This window comes from Geotrypetes seraphini, chromosome 8 (genome assembly GCF_902459505.1).
Source record: "Geotrypetes seraphini chromosome 8, aGeoSer1.1, whole genome shotgun sequence".
Classification (NCBI taxonomy): domain Eukaryota; kingdom Metazoa; phylum Chordata; class Amphibia; order Gymnophiona; family Dermophiidae; genus Geotrypetes; species Geotrypetes seraphini.
Window position 1 is genome coordinate 177,907,266 of NC_047091.1, and position 23,707 is coordinate 177,930,972.

General features: G+C 42.9%; 1 protein-coding gene across 1 annotated transcript in view; it reads left to right on the forward strand.

Annotated features, from left to right (window-relative positions):
• PXMP2 (peroxisomal membrane protein 2) overlaps positions 1-23,483 on the forward strand; it is a 33,529-nt gene extending 10,046 nt beyond the window's left edge. Inside the window, exons 2-5 of the mRNA XM_033957047.1 lie at positions 11,370-11,477; positions 13,667-13,829; positions 18,906-19,025; positions 23,107-23,483. Of these exons, the coding sequence (XP_033812938.1) occupies positions 11,370-11,477; positions 13,667-13,829; positions 18,906-19,025; positions 23,107-23,175 (460 nt within the window). The 3' untranslated portion in view covers positions 23,176-23,483. The remainder of the gene's footprint in view (positions 1-11,369; positions 11,478-13,666; positions 13,830-18,905; positions 19,026-23,106) is intronic.
• The last annotated feature ends 224 nt before the right edge of the window (positions 23,484-23,707 follow it).

The following is a 23,707-nucleotide window of genomic DNA, read 5'->3' on the forward strand; positions in this document are numbered from 1 at the left end:
TGTAAGGTCACAGCCCACAAGGTCAGAGCAATGGCAGCCTCTGTAGCCTTCCTCAGATCGACACCGATTGAGGAGATTTGTAAGGCTGCCACTTGGTCCTCGGTTCATACCTTCACCTCTCATTATTGTCTGGATACTTTCTCCAGACGGGATGGACAGTTTGGCCAAACTGTATTACAAAATTTGTTTTCTTAAGTTGCCAACTCTCCCACCATCCCATTGGGGTTAGCTTGGAGGTCACCCACTAGTGAGAATACCTGCCTGCTTGTCCTGGGATAAAGCAATGTTACTTACCGTAACAGTTGTTATCCAGGGACAGCAGGCAGCTATTCTCACGTCCCACCCACCTCCCCTGGGTTGGCTTCTCAGGCTAGCTACCTGAACTGAGGAGACACGCCCGGTACATCGGGCGGGAAGGCACTGGCGCATGCGCGGTGCGGGCATCTCGAAACTTCTAAGTTTCTTCAAGCAAGACATGCTTTCAAGATGTCCGTATCGGGGCTCTGTCGGATGACATCACCCACTAGTGAGAATAGCTGCCTGCTGTCCCTGGATAACAACTGTTACGGTAAGTAACATTGCTTTATATGCAAATCTCTCTCATGCATATTCATTAGGGCTAGCCTGAAAATCTGATTGGCCTGGTGGTCCTCCAGGACAGGGTTGGGGACCACTGCTCTAGAGCAAGAAATATGATTCTTAATACTTTACATTGAAGCTTTGGAATCGTTCTTTGCATTTTTAGTATTTGGTAATTGATGTCACCTTTCATTCTAGGGTCGGGGTGGTAAAAGGGGGATGATAGTAATATATGTGGCAGTCTGTACCAAATGTAAGCGCTCTTTAGGTACACTTGTTTTTGGAATGCCCTTCTTCCGCCATATGGCTGCGAGTTCTTCCATTCTTGGAGCACATTCTTCAGCGAGCTGTGCCCTGGACCTATGGTTTCCTGCTATTGGGAGATCAACGTGCTTTGAGCGCTTTGATTGAGGGAGATCTTACGCTACCCCAGCACAGGGTTCTTTATATGGCTGTCTTGGTGGTGAAAAAATTTTTGTTGCAACATTAGGTGGCTGAGTCAGTAGCCTCTTTCCCACAGTGCATTGCTCATTTTGCCGAGGTGGGGCGATGTGAACTTCAACGCATTCCCAGGCCTGGGACTCTTGCCCTCCGGTGTTATTCAGATTTATGGAAGCGGGCTTTAAATTTATGTTCTACTTTGGAGTCAGAGGACACGAACCTGAGTACTTGATTTTTCTCGGATGGAGGCTGCGTCCTCTCTATGCTACCTCCCTGGGTGTCTGCATAGGTGGGTATTTGTGTGTGCTGGGTGTAGTGGCTGTTTGGGGGTATGCTTGCGGGATGTTTGTTGTATGATTGTTGTGGCTTGAAGCTGGGTGTTTGGGACTTGTGTGTGTTGTTGGGGGTTTGTATATTAACACAAAATGTCAATTGTGTCGGGCATCCAACCACCTGGTTTTGATACTGTGCGCTATTTGATGTCACCGTTATCAATTGCTGTTTCACTACTTGTTCTGTTTTCTATGCTCTCTTCACTACTGGTTGTATGTTCACTTCGCAATTGCTAATAAAGATATATATTTAAAAAAAAATAGATAGTAATATATGTGGAATTATTTGAATTGTATTTTGCTTAATTCATTTATTACAATGTTATAATTAAAAATTATGTTGGGGGATGTGAGGGGAGAGGTGAATAGGGAAAAGGGAAGGGGGGAAGGAAATAGGGGGAGGGTATTGAGAGATGTAATGGGTAATTTGGAAATATATTTTGAAGAAATGAAAGACATTTGGAAATTAATATGATGAATTTTAATGTAATGACTATTTTATTGTATTATATTATTGTATATTTACTGGATTTCTTCAATAAAATGTTATAAATTAACCCTTTAATTGGCAGATGGTGAAACGGCTGTTTTATGTAACTTGATGTTGAATGAGAGCAACACGGCCAAATAACGGGCATTTTGAGATGCAGATGTCCCGTAAGAGCCATAGCTAAAGACCTGCTTGGTCCATCTAATCTGCCCTGGCTTAATTATCACACCCTCTTCTGAAGCCTCAATATTTTTCTCTGTAGTTTGCATGCCATCTTGTATAATTTACCCACCCCTTGAACTCACTTGGTGACGAGGATTCTTGTCTTGAAAAGTACATGATTCAATAAATTGGTTCATCTATAAAGATTCACCAAAGTCTTTCCTCATGTTTTTTAATATTATAATTCCTGAAATTAGATACTCTCAAGATACTGCAAATTGCTGCCCCTTCCCCTCAGAAACCCACAGCCTGCCTGAAATCACAGCCATTACTGCCAGTGAACTTTTCAACTGACACGCTCGTCATCACCTTGGTTGCCCTGTCTCTATAAAGAGACTATGATATACTTTTGGACTCACATTAGCCCTCCAAATCTTGAATTATGTAATGGTAACACTGCAGAAGTTTATTTAATGGACTTCTACCAAAAGGTTTTCCTGATAATATGTTCAGTTATTTCCTCTTAATTTAACCTTTTGAAATTCCATTATAAACCTGCAATATTAGCGCACTGAGTTCCCAAACCATAAAACAGCAGTACTAGTAAAATAATGTGAGAGAATAAAATTCAATAAAGTTTTAAAAAAAATATATATAAAACAAATGCTATTAAAATCAGAATAATTTATTATTAAGATCCTCATTTTGTGCTTCATTTCTGAGAAGATATTTGGTGGGGGGATTAAAAAGTTTCCTTTAGTGTTCCATCCATAAGAATTTAAGACCCCCTTTTATCAAGCTGTGTTAGGCTTTTTTTATCTTCTAATTCTGCGGTAAAAGCTCTGATGCTCATTCCTATGAGCGTCGGAGCTTTAACCGTAGCAGCTGGCAATAAAAACCCTAATGCAGCTTAATAAAAGGGGGCCTAAGTAAATGTTTGGATTGCCATACTGCTTTTTGTAATAGATTGGAACCCCCCCCCCCAACTTTTCTCACTAAATAGAACTTCTGTGTATCATTTACCCTATGTTCACAAGGTCGAAACTGCTGAAGCTGTAGCCAAAGAGCAAAGTCTAAATCAGGTATGATGATCTACAGCTGGATGATTTTAAACTGAGGCACAGAATGGTTGGGGAGGACAGACAAGATCATGGAAGCAGTTTTACAAACTGCTTTCTGATCTAGAAAAGAACCCCCCATGTGATGACAATTCCAGGATGATGTCACCAGCAATGGGACTCCTTTTACCTTCTGCAGTTGAGAAAGATGGGAATCATCATCCTAGTGCAGACTTGGGCAACTCCGGTCCTTGAGGGCCGGAATCCAACCGGGTTTTCAGGATTTCCCCAACGAATATGCATTGAAAGCAGTACATGCAAATAGATCTCATGCATATTCGTTGGGGAAATCTTGAAAACCTGACTGGATTCCAGCCCTCGAGGACTGGAGTGGCCCTTTTCTGTAGACCTAGTGCCTTCTACATACAGAAACTGCTACAGTAGAATCCCAGTTAACCGGCACTCGACCAACAGGCAAAAGAACTCGCCAGCAAAAATAAAAATTGCCCTCCCGCGCTTCTAACCCAAGAACCCCCTCTCCCTTCCTCCCTCCAACCCTGGCAGGGCCTTTCCTCTGCCGTGTCACTGCTGCATGGCAGAGGAAAGGCCCTGCAAGACTGGCCGCAAGCAGACTACGGGAGCTCAGGGCAGCCATTTCCTATGAGTGATCTGCACAGGGTAGGAGCATAGGAAGATCGCTCCTGCCCTGAAAGCCCGCTAGACCACCAAGTAAGGTTCCAAGGAGTCTCAGAGTAAAAATAGCCCAAAAATTTAAAATCGATTTAAAAAAAAAATTGTGAATAACCGAATCCACAGATACTGAAATCGCGGATTTGGAGGGAGAAGTGTATTTCAATATTAATATCAAGTCAATACAGAGTTTATGGTTTGGGGTATAGTATTAGTTAGGCCTGTTTTTTAATAGTAACTCTCAAGCAACCAGAAATTACATTTATCCGGCATCTACCAATTCCCATGGGTGCCAGTTAACTGAGAATATTTCAGTCCATGCCAGTAGACCAGTCTCATTTGTGCTTTGTGAAAAGTCAGAGTATATTTTTGGTTCAGATCTTTCATTGCATGTAGGATTTCTGCCAGAAACCTGAACCTTGCACTTTCCACACAGATTAACCAGATGAAAACCTGGCATTGGGACAAGTAAGGATATATGGATGTAAGTCCAGAGATGAGAGAGAAATAATTACAGTAGAAGGAAGTGGGCAACAGCCAAGATATTCATAGACAACACAGAGAAACTTGGTAAAACAGACAAATGCAGTTTCTGCAGGACAGATTGGAAATGGTTACACATCCTGTTTCTGGGTATGACAAACAAATGTCAGAAGTCCTATATACAGAAAGACATAATAAGGTTCCATGTTTCATCCACTATTCATTTAATGAGCATCTGCTTACATTCCACTGCACCTGAAAAACTGTGGGATGATGAGCAGACAGAATTGTAGAGAATGAAGAACGTAAGTACCTAGGACATTTCCATTACCACCAGTAAAAGGTTTGATGCAAGAACACTGGACAAACTGGTAAAGGATAAAAACATAAGATAATAGAAGTGTGAGTACAGGTACCACTTGGTGATTTCTGTTTAGTGTATAGAGAAGATCTTCAAGAAACCCAGACAATGTGACAGAAAGATGGAGAAATTGTTCTAGTCATGCCGAGTATCACTAGCATGATTAAAATTAACTTCCAAAATACACTTTGATATGTTGCCTCTAAACTCTGAAAGGAAGCTAATGTTAGCAGAGTGCAATTATTAAACTGAGAAATAACACAAGTTGCAAGAGGACCTTGTGAGATTGGGTGTCAAAATGACAGGTGACATTTAATGTGAAGTGCAAAGTGATGCATGTGGGAAAGAGGAACCCGAACAATAGCTACATGATGCAGGGTTCCACATTAGGAGTCACTGCCCAGGAAAAAGGAAACAGGAAGTGAGATTAAGCAAAAAACTTAAAAAATTAAATTGCCACTGAAAAGTAAAGCAATGACCACAAAGGCAACTAAAATCATGATCTGCAAGCCCTAATGTTAGAGGCAGACTAGGATATTGTAGCGATCACAGAGACAGGGTTCAGAGATTCCCATGGATGGGACGCAATCATACCATGCTATAATCTTTTTAAGAAGGACAGAGATGGTCGAAAGGGTGGAGGAGTACCGTAGCTATCTATATATCCAAGCAACTTAAATGCAGGGGGCCTGGGAAAAAGAAGAAGCAATATGGATAGCTTTGAAAAGAAAAGATGGAACTTCTATCTACGTGGATGTTGTTTACAGACCTCCAACTCGAGCGCAGCAAAATGATAAAGATCTGGTTGCAATTGTCCAAAAGCTGGGGAAAAAAGGCGAGGTGCTGTTGCTGGGTGATTTCAACCTGCCAGATGCGGATTGGAAAGTTCCGTCTGCGGAATCAGAAAGAAGTAGAGAGAGTGGATGCCCTTCAAGGTGACAGAACTGATAAGGGAAAAAGCTATACTGGATCTGGTGCTCACATAAGAACATAAAAAATGTCTCCGCTGTGTCAGACCTGAGGTCCATAGCGCCCAGCAGTCCGCTCACGCGGCGGCCCAACAGGTCCAGGACCTGTGCAGTAAACCTCTATCTATACCCCTCTATCCCCTTTTTCAGCAGGAATTTGTCCAATCCTTTCTTAAACCCCAGTACCATACTCTGCCCTATAACGTCCTCTGGAAGTGCATTCCAGGTGTCCACCACACTTTTCCGATTGCCCTCTTGTTTTTTTATTTTCTGAAAGTTTGAAGAATCTATCCCTCTCTACTCTCTCTATGCCCTTCATGATCTTGTAAGTCTCTATCATATCCCCTCTAAGTCTTCTCTTCTCCAGGGAAAAGAGTCCCAGTTTTTCCAATCTCTCAGCGTATGAAAGGCTTTCCATCCCCTTAATCAGTCGTGTCGCTCTCCTCTGAACTCTCTCGAGTAACGCCATATCCTTCTTAAGATACGGTGACCAATATTGGACGCAGTACTCAAGATGCGGACGCACCATTGCCCGGTACAGCGGCAGGATAACTTCTTTCATTCTGGTTGTAATACCCTTCTTGATTATACAAATTAGGAAAGTGTCTCTAATGTTCAAGTGGGTGTCCACCTGAGCAGCAGTGATCATCAAAAAGTTTGGTTTGATATAACAGCTAAAGTGGAGGATAGCCACACAAACCTCAAATTCTTGGATTTTAAACAGGCAGACTTTAGTAAAATGGAGGAGTATCTGAAGAAAGCTAACGGGATGGAAGAACATAAGGGAAGTGGAAAAACAGTGGTCCAAACTGAAAAGAGCAATAAAATGGCTACCAACCTTTTTGTTGAGGAAAATAAATAAAAACAAGAGAAAAAGGAAACTCGTACAGTTTTTCAGACTAATGGCAGAGAAAATAAAGGCAAAAGAGTTGGTGTTTGTGAAATATAAAAATACTCAAGAAGAGGAGTACAAAACGGAATATCGGATGAAAATGAAAGAAGTCAAGAGAGAGATAACGTCTGGCACAAGCAGAAGAACAAATGGCTAGAAATATGAAAAAAGGAGACAAAACTTTTTTCAGACATATTAGTGAAAGAAGGAAGACGAAAAATGGAATTGCGAGACTGAAAGAAGCTATGAACTGCTATGTGGAGAATTATGAGGAAAAAGCAAACTTGCTAAACAAATACAAGGTACTTCTGTGTTCAAGGAAGAAAATCCTGGAGAAGGCAAAATTACACATGAGAATAGAGTGGACACAGCGCCGTTCATAGAAGAAAGTGTTTATGAACAACTTGAAAAATTGAAGGTGGACAAAGCCTTGGGACAGGACAGGATCCATCCCAGGATATTAATAATAATAACAGTTTATATACCGCAGGACCGTGAAGTTCTATGTGGTTTACAATGATTAAAAAGTTACAGATTGAGTAGTACTAACAGAGTTAAGATTTAGCAGTCAGTTATTGTGGGGAAAGATTGTTCGGTGTAGCTGCCTATGTACTTCAGGAACAGATATGTTTTTAGGTGTCTCCTAAATTCCCCATAAGTATTCGCAAGCATGAGTAATTGATTCAGCTCTTTACCCCATAATGCTGCCTGATAAGAGAGCACAGAGATGTTCTGGCAGCTCTACTTAAAGATTTGTTAAATAAATCCCTGGAGATGGGAGTGGTTCCATGGGATTGGAGACGAGCAGATGTAGTTCCTCTTCATGAAAGTGGTCGCAGAGATGAAGTGGGAAACTACAGGCTGGTAAGCCTCACTTCGGTTATTGGAAAAATAACGGAAGCGTCGCTGAAAGAGAGGATAGTGAAATTCCTAGAATCTAATGGGTTACAAGATCTGAGACAACATGTACTTTTCTAAAGATAATTAGATCAAGAAATTAGATCAAGAAAGTGCACTAGATAATAATTTCAGCAAAACCTTTGACACGGTTCCTCTTAGGAGGTTCTTGAACAAACTTGATCAGCTGAAGTTGGGAGTCAAAGTGGTGAACTGGATTAGAAACTGATTATCAGAAGGTGGCGGTTAATGGAATTTGCTCAGAAGAAGGAAAGGTGAATAATGGAGTGCCTCAAAGATCGGTGCAGAGGCTAATTCTGTTCAATATGTTTGTGAGCGATATTGCTGAAGGATTAGAAGGAAAGGTCTGCCTTTTTGCGGATGATACCAAGATTGGTAACAGTGGACACCCCGGAGGGAGTGGACAACATAAAAAAAGGATCTGCAAAAGTTGGAAGAATTGGTCTATCTGGCAACTAAAATTCAATGCAAAGAAATGCAGAGTGATCCATTTGAGGAGTAGAAATCAGAGGGAGATGTATGTGCTGGGAGGCGAGAAGCTGATATGCACATACGAGGAGAGGGATCTTGGGGTGATAGTGTCTGAGGATCTGGAGGTAACGAACCATTATGACAAGGCAGTGGTGGTAGCCAGAAGGATGCTAGGCTGTGTAGAGAGGGGCGTAACCAGTAGAAGAAAGGAGGTGTTGACCTTGTTACATGTCTGCGATGAGGCCCCACTTGGAGTATTGTGTTCAGTTTTGGAGGCCATATCTAGCCAAGGATATACAAAGACTTGATGTGGTCCAGAGGAAAGCAATGAAAATGGTAGGGGGTTTGCACTAAAAGAAGTATGAGAAGAGACTAAAAGACTTCAACATGTATACTCTGGAAAACAGATAGGATACAGACATTTAAATATTTGAAAGGTATTAATATAGGACCAAATTTTTTCCAGAGAAGGGAAATTTGTAAAACTAGAGGACATAAATTGAGGTTGAGAGGTGGTAGACTTAAGAGTAATGTCAGGAAATTATTTTTCATGGAGAGGGTGGTAGATGCTTGGAATGCCTTCCTGAGGGAGGTGGTGGAGAGCAGAACTGTGATGGAATTCAAAGAAGTGTGGGATGAACACAGAAGATCTCTAATTAGAATATGAACGGGCAAACCTTCAAAGGAAATGGTTAGGATAGGCTGGAGTAAGCTTCAACGGCAACTCTAGTAGTTGGAACCTAAGGACAGTACCGGGCGGAATGTGATGATTTATTTTGGCTGTTTTATCATGGGATGTTTCATCATGGCCACTATGAATCGTCCTTTCCAAGACAGCAGCGATGAATCGTGCTTCTCCTCTTCATGCCAGTGTCTCTCCTCTTCTCTGCTTCTCCTCATCTCCATTCCCCCACCTGCCGGTGCCTCTTAATTCACCCTCCTCGCCGATGTCTCCCCTCCTGACGATGCCTCTCGTCCTCTGTCCCCCCCCAATTGGTGCTTCTCCTCCTCTCTTCCCCCCCCCCCAGTGCCTCTTCTCCTTCCCATCCTGCCCCATACCTCTTGAAAAGTTTGGCAGTGCAAGCAGCCGGCCTTGGTTCCTTTCTGGTGTCAAGTCCTAGTTGCAACATCAGATGGGAGCTAAGGCTGGCACAAGCAGGAGATGGACGATGCTGCTTGCGCTGACAAACTTTTCAAGAGGTATGCAGGGCAACCTTCCTACCTTTGGGGGTAGGGGATGTGGGGGAGTGTTCTTATGTTTTTTTGGGGGTGCTCCTACTATAGGGGTTGGAGGACTTAGCCCCCCCCCACAAGAGGTCAGGTGCCGCTATGGACGATTTATCACGGCTGTGATGAATTGGCCGTGATGAATCATCCTAGACCTGTACCGGAAAAGGGCATTTTAATTTAATCATGAATTTGTAATGCATGTGATTACAGGGCAGACTGGATGGTCTTTATCAGGTCTTTCTCTGCTGTCATTTACTATGTAGGTGTCATCGTTGAGGATATGTTGAAACACTCAGCTCAATGTGTGGCGGTGGCTAAGAAAGCAAATAAAATGTTAGGAATTATCAGGAAAGGAATGAAAAACAAAGATGGAAATGTTATGTCTTTGTATCGCTCTATGGTATGACCACACCTCAAATATTGTGTGCAGTTCTGATCACCATATCTCAAAAAAGATGTAGCAGAATTAGAAAAGGTACAGAGAAGGGTGACTGAAATGATAAAAGGGATGGGATGACTTCCTATGAGGAAAGGCTAAAGCGGCTAGGGCTCTTCAGCTTGGAGAAGAGACAGCTCAGGGGTGATATGATAAATGTCTATAAAATACTGAGTGGAGTGGAAATACTTTCCAAAAATACTAGGACTAGGGGGCATGCGATGGATGAAGCTACTAAGTAGTAGATTTAAAACAGACCGGAGAAAATATGGTGGTGTAAAAATATTTCTGTGCACAAAAGAGCAGGTCCTGGCACAATCGTATCTGTCTTGCAGCTTGACTTGAGAGGGTGAGATTCAGGAAAAGAGGATATTCTGGTTGGCTAACCCAACTCTTTTAGCATATGTCAGAGTGTGAAGGTTATTTGAGGCGTAGTACCAAGACCATCATGTTATTCCACTCTAGTCTTCACTGTTGAATTTGAAATTTTCTCCAGGATGGACTGGACAAGGATTTGGCCCTGAGCTCTCTACAAGTGGAGATGGTGGCCCTTTGTGTTATAGAGGGCTGGTACATACACACACTGTCTCCTTGGGATCTGAACCTTGGCATTGATGAAAGTGCCCTTTGACCCTCTGCAGGAAACATCTCTTAAGGATGTTTCACTCTTTTGGGATCTTGCCAGGTAACTGTGATGTATTTCAACTCTTGTATTCTAAGGATGTCACTGGCCCTCTCTTTTCAAGAGTCCTTCCTGGTAATATCAGAAGGCAGGGTGAGGATTCAACTGGGTCCCTCATTTTTTGCCAGGTGGAATCTTCCATTGGCATCCCTCACTATTGTACCCATCTGTAGAGAAAGCCACTTCTTGGTACCAATCACCTTTGAGGGACAGATTAGACAGCCATCCTGTCTTGTCATCAAGAGGATTCATCTCTGCAGAGCTTTCTATGTGGGTAAGCTGGCCCTTGTGTAATGATTTCCCCCTGATCCTGATAATGTTGGAATATGCTCTTATTGTACTTTCCTTGTTTTAAGTTGTGTTGAAGGAGTGGCCTAGTGGTTAGTGCAGTGGACTATGATCCTGGGGAGCTGTGTTGTGTTCCCACTGCAGCTTCTTGTAACCCTGGGCAAGTCACTTAACCCTCCATAGCCGTGGGCACAAAAGCTTACATTGTGAGCCCACTAGGGACAGAGAAAGTTTATTGCTTGTTTGTTGAAAGCTTCTATACCACTGCTAATGACTGGGAGAGTCAATTCAAAGCTTCTGTAATGGTGTTACAATACAGAGATTGCATTTCCTGGGATGGCTTCAATACAGACATTATTAAACCTTAATCAATACATTATTGAACCTTAATCAATACTTGTGCTTTTGTAAAGGTGTTTACAATACAGAGTTAGTGTACCTGCATGTAAAATGTATAGTGCTTAGGGTTATTTAAGGACATGAAAACCCGGATGCATGGCCCCGCTGTGTTAGCCCCGTCCCATTCTGTCTCCAGCCCCGCCCTGTTCCGTCTCCAGCCCCACTCCCAAAAAGCCTCATCTCTCTTTTGCTGACCTCCAGGCTGCGTCTAGAGGACCTCCAGCATGCATGGATGCATACTGTTATCCACCCATGCTTGCTGATGGCCCTCCAGACGCGACTGGAGCTCGGGACTTTCCAAAATTCAGACAAACTGCAGGTTTTGGAAAGTCCATCCCTCTAAAAGGACATGTCCGGGTTTTCACAGAAGTCTGGTAACCCTAACAGTTCCACTTATGTCTAGTAACGCTATAGAAATGAATAATAGTAGCAGTAGTATTTGGGGTTTTGCTGTCACATATTGGCTTCTAATTTCCTTTCTTGTTCCAGTGGAATCCTTTCAGCATTAGGAAACCTGCTGGCCCAGGCCATTGAGAGAAAAAGAGATTCATCTAAGGGCGCTGATGTGAACGCACCACTGCGGTACGCCATCTATGGGTAAGTGCAAGACAAGGGCTTATCAGAGATAGCAAAGCTGCTACTTCTAACAGGCGGAGAGCAGGATATAAGTCCTCGCTATCAGGCAATGCAGTGCTGTATGTAATATGCTCTAGAGCAGTGGTTCCCAACCCTGTCCTGGAGGACCACCAGGCCAATCGGGTTTTTAGGCTAGTCCTAATGAATATGCATGAGAGAGTTTTGCATATAATAGAAGTGACAGGCATGCAAATCTGCTCCATGCATATTCATTAGGGCTAGCCTGAAAACCCAATTGGCCTAGTGATCCTCCAGGACAGGGTTGGGAACCACTGATTTAAAGAGGTAGTCGGAGCCAAAACTCTAGCTGCAAAAAAAAATACTTCAAAATAGCTTTTAATTGATACCAATTGTATTAAAATAAAATATTGTTTTTCTTTAGTATGTCATTGCTCTGTTATAGTGCTATCCCAGGGGTGTCAAAGTCCCTCCTCAAGGGCCGCAATCCAGTCGGGCTTTCAGGATTTCCCCAATGAATATGCATGAGATCTATTAGCATACAATGAAAGCAGTGCATGCAAATAGATCTCGTGCATATTCATTGGGGAAATCCTAAAAACCCGGCTGGATTGCGGCCCTCGAGGAGGGACTTTGACACCCCTGTCCTAGTCCATTAAAGCAGTGGTTCCAAACCCTGTCCTAGACGACCCCCAGGCCAATCGGGTTTTCAGGATAGCTCTAATGAATATGCATATGAGAGATTTGCATATAATGGAATTGAGAGGCATGCATATCTGCTCCATGCATATTCATTAGAGCTATCCTGAAAACCCGATTGGCCCGGGGGTCCTCCAGGACAGGGTTGGGAACCACTGCTCTAGACTTTATAGAGCTTGCCTGCTATTCTCAGAGACATGGGTTAACCAAGGATGGCCTATGGGCGATGCAAAGGGATACAAGGCCTCATCTGCATAAATAGGTAGAGGCTGGAAAGCAGGACCATGTGTGAAAACACACAGACCATTAATGGTAGGGGTGACCCTGGGATTAACTGCTGAATCACTTAGGTAACAAATGGCAGAGAAACTGTCTTGCAGGTGTATTTAATTTCTTGAAAGAAGTCTGAAGCCATGTATCCCCAGAAAATGACAGAATCGTGTTGTAATGGGTTTTCCCGTTTCGTGACATTTTATTGCATGCACCGATGTTTAATTACATTACAGATTACTTTTCTTAACCGTTCTTGTGGATGCGGCAATAGGCCTATTAAGGAAAAGAACTAATATCCCAAGACATAATGGCAGAAGAAGTCAACGTAGGGTAGTTGCAAACTGTAGAGACCTACAGTGGAACCTCAGGAAGAGGCTGAACTGATGGTTTATGTCCTTCAAAGCCAAACTAATAGTCCTAATTCACAGTAGCTATGTTTGCTATGGCTGTTAAAAGGCATAGCCACCAGCTGGCACTAGAGACCAATCTGCCTCTTTTTCAAAGCCGCGCAGCAACAGCCCTGAAGCCCTTTAAATCTCTGTGGGCTTTGGGGACTGTTAGCACAGGGCATCCGCTAGCGTGGCTTTGTAAAAGAGGCCCCATATGTTAGATACAAGGCGCTTCTTTGTGAGCGGTAGCACTTGTGCAATAAGATATACTATTCGGAAAACTGAGTAACTTACCATGAAGCACATAGAAATTTCACATCAGTGGTGGTGGGGGAGAACAGTTAATAACCATTCATTTGGAAATGTATTCCTGGGGGAGGGGGAGAGCTGCCCCAGAGCCTGCATTGCAGCGGTTTGGTTGCCTGTCCCAGCGGCTTCAAGAAGTTGTTCATCCGATTGATATGGCTTAACTCTTGCACTCCTGAGCTGAGAAATGGCAAACCCAAGGCATGGGGATGATTTATTTCCACCCAAAGCAGAACCCTTACTCAGCTGACCCATAGGTACTGGATGAATATAACTCTTGTGGAGGCTTACTTTATTTTTCAAACCTAAAGATGGGCCCTGTCTCCTCTATTTTTTGGGTCAGGTTGATAAATGACTAATAACTGGTTATGGTTTCATGGGAGGTTGAGGATGGACCTGGGTAACTGAGGGGTGTAGTCCTGCCCCATCTGATCAATGTTTGTTAGAAAAGTGCAGAAAGCAATGTATGGGAAGGAGTCTGGATGCTAATGAGTAAAGCTGGGACCTTCCTGGTTTGTTTCTTAGGTTCCTTTTTACAGGGCCTCTAAGCCATTTCTTTTACCTCTATATGGAACACCTGGTCCCTCCCACTGCTTCCTTTGCTGTGATCCAGAAGCTTCTGTTGGACCGTCTGGTCTTTGCTCCGGCCTTCCTGCTTCTCTTCTTTTGTGTCATGAACTTTCTTGAGGTAGGTTAACATATGCTGTTCCACTGTGTCTTTTCTGAGGCTGTTACATTGCTCTCATATACCAGTGATTTTTGGAGTCCCATTTGGCCTTTTCACCCTTTCTGTATCTCTGCATTTGAGAAATAAAAATGTCTTAAAATCTGATTCAGTGCTAACGTGATTTTATACAGGAAAATACAGGTGCCTGTATTTTGTAGGTCTTATATTTATTTTACAAATGTATATAAACTGCTCAAGATGTATGTGATAATGAGCATTTTTATCCCAGGACAAGCAGGCAGCATATTCTCTACACGTGGGTGACCTCCAAGCTAACCAAAGGTGGGAGAGTTGGCAATTTAAAGAGAACAGATGTTGCAAAACTGACTAGCCAAAATGGCCGTCATGCCTGGAGAAAACATCCAGACAGTAGTGAAAGGTGAAAGTATGAACCGAGGACCAAGTGGCAGCCTTGCAGATTTCCTCCACCAGAGTCGATCGGAGGAAAGCAACAGACGCCGCCATCGCTCTGACCCTGTGTCCTGTGACTTGACCCAGCAGGGAGAGACCAGCCTGAGCGTAACAGAAGGAGATACAAGCGGCCAACCAGTTAGAAATGGTCCGCTTAGAAACAGGGCGTCCCAAACGATTGGGATCAAAAGAGACGAAAAGTTGAGGAGCAATCCAATGAGGCACAATGCGCTTCAAGTAAAAAGCCAGCGTACGCTTACAGTCAAGAGTATGCAAAGCCACCTCTCCAGGATGAGAATGGGGCTTCGGAAAAAACACCGGAAGAATCACAGACTGGTTGATATGAAAGTCTGAAACAACCTTAGGTGTGCCAGCCGATCTAAGCATTTAATTTTCATAATTAGCTTAATACAGCGTATTGCAAACTGTGTGCTGAGGCACATTAGTGTGCCATGGTGAGATTCCAGGTGTGTCGAGAAACGCCGGCTGACTGTTTATTCGTGATGAGAGGCACATCCTGTAGTCAGTCGGCCGGCACCTGCGCCTCTCCTTGCCAGCGCCCTCTGACTGGTGTAGTGATAGCAGGCTCAGGGCCCCATCTGGAAGGCCTCCAAGCAAGCGTCGATGTCGATGTGATGATGTCACACATGTGCGTGATGTCATTGTGTTGACGTCTGTGCATTTCCAGATGCCCTGCAGCCGCGGCCCTGAGTTTAGTGTGCCGTGACTACAAAACGTTTGTGGACACTGGCTTTTAATCATAGATAGTTTGGGATTTGATATACTGCCTCACTAATCTGACAGAGGCTGGATATTAACTGAATCAAACAAAAGCACAGCATGATATTTGGGGTTGTCCGGGTCTCGCCACATATGAGCAAGTGAAACCAGCATTTCCCCAGAATTCTATTGCTTCAATGGTTCTCCCTCTGCATCTATTCTTATCTCCCCTCTTTTTAACCTTTCAAATTCCTTTAGATCATTGTAATCTTATTAGTATGTTTATTTTCTTATTTTTCTCCTCTATCTCTATTTTCTTTCTTTATTACTCTTCTAATTGTCATTTTTCCTGGTACTTTAGTTAGATTGTGAGCCTTCGGGACAGTAAGGGAATTTCTAAGTACCTATCTTACTTATAATTTTAATGCACCAATATATTCATTGTAACTCGTTCTGGGCTCTTTTGGGAGGACGGGCTAAAAAATCAAATAAATAAATAAATAAATTTCAGCCCTCACGCTTTGGCTTTCGTACCCTGAAGAAAGCCACAACATGATGGCTGAAAAGTCGGTTTCACTTGCTCAGATGCGGCAAAACTCGGAGAACTGCAACAGTCATGATGCCAGCCTTGAAAGCCTATGAGAAAAACATAGTATATCGTCATCTTGATTCATCCAGTTACCTTTACATTTTCACCACAGGGACATCAAATATTTGTGCTAAATCTGTCCTTTTGACTGACTAAGAATTCTACCTTTCAGCATCACGATCTTCCATTAAAACAAACAACTGGAAAAACAGTCACCTTTAACATTTCAGCTTTCTAGTCATAATAGCGTAAGTTGTTTTAATACAGTGCCACAACTAATCAAGATTAATGTCTAATTAATGGATCCGTTGTTCTTCAAAGTGGCCATGCTGCAATCAGATCGAAACTGCCTTGTGCTACTTCTGGAACGGCAGGATAGGAATGGAAGGACAAAGAAATACTTACTTATACATAGTAATATAGTAAATGACGGCAGATAAAGACCCGAGTGGTCCGTCCAGTCTGCCCAACCATACATGCTCCATAACTTTATTTAGTTGAAATGGTCTTTTTTTTTTAAATTTCTGAGCCAGAAACCCAAAGCCCTGCCCGGTTGAGTGCTTAGGTTCCATCTACTGGAGTCTCCATCAAAGCTCACTCCAGCCTATCTTAACCCTCCCCGCAATACGCTTATCTGGCTAATGCATAGGCTCAGCAAAGTATATCATGCCAAAACAGAACCATTTACTTTGATTTACTTTTTTTTTTTTTTATAATTCTTTATTCATTTTAAAACTTTCATCAAGTGTACAAAAATTGCAACACAATAACATAAATTTAACTACTTGTACATCTTAACGTTATATCTTATAATTCAAATATAACCCTCCCTCTCCCATCCTGAAATCCCTCTAGTAATTTTATTTTTCATATAATAGAAATCCTCCCCCCACCCCACCCTTATCTTACATATTAAATATAGAAATATTAGAAAAATGGCATCAATCATGACAAAAGGACGTTAATGGTTCCCAAATTTTAATGAAGTTTTTATAATTTCCATTTTGCACCGCTATTGATCTTTCCATTCTGTATATGTGAAAACTGAATTCCACCAAAATTTAAAATTTACTTTGATTTACTAATGCTAACAAGGCCTGCAGGGTTCCATGCCTTAATTCACACTTTGTAAACCTGTGGGTGCCAGTTCAAAAGTTGCCCATTATTTGACACAAAAAATCAGCCAGTATCAAATATACACACTTTCCTTACAGATGTTTTGGGTTTTGCTTTCTTTCTTTCTTTCTTTTTTTTTCCAAAACAGTTTATTAAACGATAAAGGCCAAACATATAGCAGGTAAGATAGCAATTTCAGTCTACAATATACAGGAACAGAAACAACAACAATAAACCACCCAAATGGGTGGAGACCGGAAGAGTCCGGTTTGGGTTCTTATACCCAGACTCGGCCAAGCCCCACCCAACAAGAGAAGCCTCCCCACCCCTCCCCCTACAACCCCCCCATCCCAGCCCCCCCCCCCCTTAACCCACTGGCAACACAGGTACCACTAGCTTCCGCAACCGGTTGAGAACTTGGCTTTTAATCAGAAGGGAAAGAGTGTCCAAAAAAGGCACCCAAACAGACAAAAAAAGCTTACTACGATGACAAGAAAGCCGAGGTGACAAGGATTCCCAGACCATTAGCAGATGGAATTTATTGCGCCAATACCAAATGGTGGGTGGGGAGTCCTGGAGCCAACGATTGAGAATACATTTCTTACTCACTATATAGCCCTTGCGAATAAGTAAAGAATCCCCAGCAGAGAGCCCACCCAAAAAACCCGTAGCCAAAAAGAGGGTCCCCTTCACCTGAGAGGGAAGGACATAGCCCACCAGGGTCTGCAAATTGCTTTCTTTTTACAGCCTATGTCCATAATTGCTCTGTAAAGCTAAAAAAATGTTGGTTATAAATTCTGATAACCTGTGGACTATCACTAAATCGATTGTAAGAAGGGAGAAACCCCCCCCCCCAAAAAAAAAAAAATAAAAACGCTGTGGAGAAGATGATGTTCAAGATGCAGGTTTTATTAGAAGTACAGTTCAATAATCCACATGAGAAATGCCTAGGATCCAAATCATTGGGGACTTGGACCCAACACAGTCTGTGTTTCAACAAAACTGTCTTCTCAGGGGTCCCTAAGGGTCCTGAATGATTCAAAGACTTGTGGATTAAAGGCTAAAAACGACTCTGGATAAAACACTACATGGCTGAAAAAGCAGGAGAACCAGGTTTACAAAAAAGTAACTGATTTGAAAGGGGATCCATTTTTCTAGTTTGTGCCCATTTAAAGATGCAGCTTCCAGTATTCATTGGGTCCCTTCCTCAGACAATGTCATATCAGAAAAAGTTTCACCTTTGCCCAATTGCATTAATCATACGATGACATATTGCACGTCTCCCTCCAAATTCATGGGTTTAGGACTCGCAAATTTGATTATTTGCGAGTTTCTAACCCTGACCCACCCCTACCTCCCAGACCTCTCCACACTTTACCTGATGGTCTAGCGGCGAAGCAGGGCAGGAGCGATCTTCCTACGCTCCTGCCCCACGCAGAGCCGTCAACAAAAATGGCTGCCGTGGTTCCTGTGGTCTCTCAACACTACAGCGGGAACTCACAGCAGCCATTTTTGTTGGCGGCTCTGCATGGGGCAGGAGCGCAGGAAGAGCTCGCTCCTGCCCTGCTTCACCGCTAGGCCACCAGGTAAGGCTATTTTTCCATATTAACAGGTCTGCTCTACTCCTAACCCCCACGAATTTGGAGGGGAAAGTGTATTTCTTTATACTGTTTCATGGTAGTCCTATTATGAGGTTTCAGTTAACTGATTTTGAATTTTACCTTGTGGATTGTATTTGTGTATATTTGGTCATTTTATTATTCTTATGCTATTAACAAAATAAATATTTTAATCTATTTTAAACTGGAACATGGAATTACAGATCAACCAGCTATGACCCCCCCTTTTATCAAGCTGTGTTTGGGGAGGGGGGGTTATCACCGGGCCGCTGTGGTAAAAGCTCCGCTCATAGAAATTCTATGAGCATCGGAGCTTTTACCGCAGCAGCCAGCGATAATAAACCCTAACGTGGCTTGATAAGAGGACCTACATTAAGTTGAGTATAAATTAAAGAACAACATCCATGCTCGATAATAACCGCATGGGCACCTTTGTGTGAATGAACTTGACTGTGGCCAGCCTTGGCAACCCAAGAGTGAATCTTATATTATCTGTTGTTGTTGTGAGACTCCCTAAAGGAAACCAAATAGTTGTGATAACAGGAGGCCATCTCTTTAACCCCTTGCTGCTAACTTTTCTAGGGGAAGGACTTATCTGCTTTGTCTGAAAGGATGAAGACCGGTTACTGGAGAGCTCTGAAAATGAACTGGAAAGTGTGGACCCCCGTCCAGTTTATTAATGTCAATTATGTACCAGTACAGGTAAGAGCTTACAATACTCCTTACTCACTAATTATGTACATTTATTTATAAAAAGCGGGATCCCACTTAGCAGGTTTATGTTCACTGAAAGCTTCTATACCGCTACTAATGACTTTGTCATGCCAAAGAAAGGCTCAGAGAAGTATAGGTCCATCCTGGATCTTAAACATGTCAACAAAGCCCTGAGAGTACCTCGGTTTCGAATGGAGACCGTTAGATCAGCCATTGTAGCAATGGAGCCAGGACAGTTTTTGGCCACCTTAGATTTGACGGAAGCTTACCTTCATATTTCCATCTTCCCAGAACACAGGAAATTCCTCAGATTTCATGTGTTGGAAAATCACTATCAATTCTCAGCGTTTCTCTTTGGTCTAGCAACAGCACCTCAAACTTTCACCAAGGTTATGGTGGTGGTGGCAGCTCTTCTCTGCAGAGTGGGTTGGCAGGTGCATCTGTACTTAGATGATTGGCTTATCAGAGTGCCATTCTAACCGGAGGGACAAAAGGTGGTAGCAGCAATTGTGGAAATACTGCAGAGTCTGGGATGAATTGTGAACTTCCAAAAGAGCCACCTGGTTCTGACACAGTCCCTGGAATGCCGATTCTTTCTTCCAGAAGCATGCAAACAGAAGCTTCGTGGTCAGATTACAGACCTGTTGACCAAGCTAGAACCTACTGCATGCCATTAACCTTCAAGTCCTTAGGTAAATAGCCACAATAGAGGTGGTATCCTGGGCAAAAACCCACATATGCTCCCCTCCAGAACACACTGTTGTCTCACTGGTTGCCTCAGAGAGTCTCCCTGCAAGTTCTGCTCACCTGGATACCGGCAGCCAAGTACAGCTTGAGCTGGTGGTTTCATCCACAGTCTCTGGCGAAGGGGATCCACTTCATCTCGATTCATGGGTCACCTTGACAATGGATGCCAGCTTGTTCGACTGGGGAGGGCTCATTGCAATGGTCACCCAGTCCAAGGCCAATAGACTCTGTCTCATCAGAAGAGGTCTGTCAACAGACTGGAACTCCGAGCAGTTTGGATGGCACTGCTTTGTCTGCAGTCTTTGCTGGAGGGCAAAGTAGTCAAGAGTCTTCTTTGCCAATTCCATGGCAGTGGCTTATGTCAACTGGCAGGGAGGCATCAGGAGCACTCTGCTCTGACATGACGCAAAGGCATTGATCTGTTGGGCAGAATTACACCTGCAGGCAATCTCTGCGGTGCACGTGGCTGGAATTAACAATGTTCAAGTGGATTATCTCAGCAGACAGACATTAGACCCAGGAGAGTGACCATTGTCCCTGAAACATTCCAGGCCATTGTGAGAAGATGGGGTTATCCGACTTTTGACTTCATGGCAACTGCAAAGAACAAGAAAGCGAATCAGTTCTTCAGTCGCAGATATGAGCCCAGAAGTGCAGGGCTGAACATCCTGACTCAACTATGACCGGAGACTGGGCTACTGTACATGTTTCCTCCTTGGCCCATGATAGACCGAGTGATCTGCCGTATAACTCATCACACGGGAACAGTAGTTCTTATAGCACCAGATTGACCCAGGCACCCGAGGTATGCAGATCTCGTACAACTACAAAAGGAGCAAAGTCTTGGACTCCAAGTGCATCCAGACTTACTCTCACAGGAGCCAATTGCCCTAAAAGATCCAGGAAGCTTTGGTCTTACACCATGGCTCTTGAGCGCACAGTGCTAGTCCAAAAAGGATACACAGAAATAGTCATTATTATTTTACTTAGAGCCAAAAAGCCAAGAATGGTTTTGGCATATGTTAAGGCATGGGAGATGTTACAGTGCTGGTGCAGCAAAGAAAAGTTAGAGCCGACCAATGCCCCCTTCTCGTCTGTACTGATGTTCCTGCCGTTAGGTCTTGACAAGGGAATGACAGTGACGTTCCTTAGAGTTCAAGTAGCAGGACTCTCCTATTTCCAGGAACAAGAGAAGAGAGCTTTTCTAGTGTGGCTCACCTGGACATAGTCAGGTTCCTGAAGGATGCACTAAGACTACAGCCTTCGATTTAAGAACCATTTCCATCTTTAATATAATCTTACAAGGACTCGGCAGAGCCCCATATGAGCCCTTACAGGAAGCTTCTCTCCTGGATCTGACAGTTAAAGCAGTCTTCTTGGTGACAATTCTTCTGCCAGGAGAGTCTCAGAATTGCAGGCCCTGTCATGCAGAGATCTGTTTCTTCAGATCACTGAAGCGGGACTTTTTGCCAAAGGTTGTTTCAACGTTTCATGTCAACCAAGAAGTTAGACTTCAGCATTTAAAATTAAAATAAACATAAACATTTCACCCTCAGGGTCTAAGAAAAAAAGACAAAGCCTTAAAGATTTTGGATGTCAGAAGAGTACTATTGTGTTACCTGGAGGTGACCAATGAGTTTCGTCTCTCAGATCATCTATTCATGCTAAACAGTTGGACGAAATGATGCAGACCTGCTTCCAAAGCTACCATCTCCAGATGGATTCATGGATGCATACATCAGTTGTGGCAAACAGCTACTTATCTCGTTGAAAGTGCATTTGGAAAGAGGAGAGGTCTCCTCTTGGGTAGATGCCACGGCGAGTCCTCCTCAGAAGATTTGTAGGTTAGCAACTGGTCTTCCCTTCATACTTTGACCAAGCTCTACAGACTAGATATAAAAGCACAAGAGGATGCCACTTTTGTGTCCTTTGGGACTGCTTAGGTACACCCCTATGGTTCAGCATACCATCCCTATTGCACTGGAAAAATAGATTAGGTTCTTACCTTGATCTTTTCCAGTAGATAGGAATGCTAAGCTGAACCTACCACCCAGCAATTTATTTAATGTGCCTGCTTTCTAACTCGGGCTTAATGGTCAGCTACACAGCTAAGATTTTCCTGTCAGTCAGACTAAGGGATTATGAAGAGTTTGCGTATATAATTAAAAGGGGAGGAATGGTTGAGCTCCACAAATGTTCAGGCTATTAAATTCTTGTTTAACTTGTAGAAACATAGAAACATGATGGCAGATAAAACCCAAATGGCCCATCCAGTCTGCCCATCCACAGTAACCATTATCTCTTCCTCTCTCTAAGAGATCCCATGTGCCTATCCCAGGCTTTCTTGAAATCAGACACAGTCTCTGTCTTCACCATCTGTACCAGGAGACTGTTCCATGCATCTACCACCCTTTCTGTAAAAAAAAGTATTTCCTTATATTACTCTGGAGCCTATCACCTCTTAACTTCATCCTATGTCCTTTCATTCCAGAGCTTCCTTTCAAATGAAAGAGACTTCGACTCATGCGCATTTACATCACGACTATCATATCTCCCCTCTCCCGCATTTCCTCCAAAGTATGCAGATTGAGATCTTTAAGTCTATCCCCTTATGCCTTATGACGAAGATCACACACCATTTTAGTAGCCTTCCTCTGGACCGACTCCATCCTTTTTATATCTTTTTGAAAGTGTGGCCTCCAGAATTGTACACAATATTCTAAATAACCTACTGAAACCCAAGTTTACCTTTCCCAAGTTTGAATACCAGCAAGCAAGATATTCCAATGGATGTTTTTTTTCTCCTTAGCAGAGACGATCCTCCCTCAGTTCCTCTTCAGGTGTGGGGAAAAGGGTGAGTTTCCAGATCTAGTGAGAGGGTTTAGGAGTTAGGTGTTTCAGGTTTTTGCAGATTGTCCTTGTTAAGATCAGCTGGAGAAATGTGAAGGGTAATTTTGCAGCAGTATAAGAGTAATTTTGGCTTAGGGGTGGGAGGGCAGAGGCAGACAATAGTTCACAGGTTGCTTGCAAGCAGGCATGGACAACCCTGTGGTTTTGCATACTAAACTAAAAGTAAACTAAACCTTAAGTTTGTATATCGCATCATCTCCATAAAGATAGAGCTCAACACAGTTTACAGGTAATTCAATAAATGAGATCCCTATCCACTGGAAAAGATATTGTGACTACTTTGCTGATTGTCCAGCTCTTCTTATTGTAATCTGCCTCGAACTACCATGGCTTTGGCAGTATATGGGAATAAAATTATTATTATCAAGGTAAGAATCTAATCTCTCTTTATTTCCTTTTCTGTCTCTTGCAGTTTCGAGTTCTGTTTGGAAATCTAGTAGCTTTGTTCTGGTACGCATATCTCTCCTCAATCAAGAAGTGATACTGCAGCCATGGTCTTCTCAGATTTGCCTTCTTCAGGACGTGACATTAACTGTGGAGTTAGAAGTTTGCAAACCCTGGTATACATGTGATGTTTCTTCTGAAGCGTTAACACTGCAAGAGAACCTAACAACTAATTTCCTGGGATACAGAACTACACCTAACGATCTTAGCATTGAATATCACTGTAGCTGAAAATGCAATAACTGCTTACAAATGTGGTGCTGTAAAATCAGAAAACAAAGTAGCACAAGTTTTGAAAGATACATATTGCCTATATTTGAATAATAAAAACGACATCTTTTTAAAGAAATGAACATTTCTTAAGATTATAGATTGAGTAGGAATGATTCGCCTTTTTTACAGACAGCATTCAGGAGGACTGGCTGAACCAAACCTGTATTACACTAAATGTTATTGATGGTGGAAGGATGATCATCCAACATAGTTTCAAGGTCTTAGGGCTAGATTCACTAAGCAAACAGATTGTGTACCAATCGCTTTGCGACCCGATTTCCCTCCGACCCGATTCA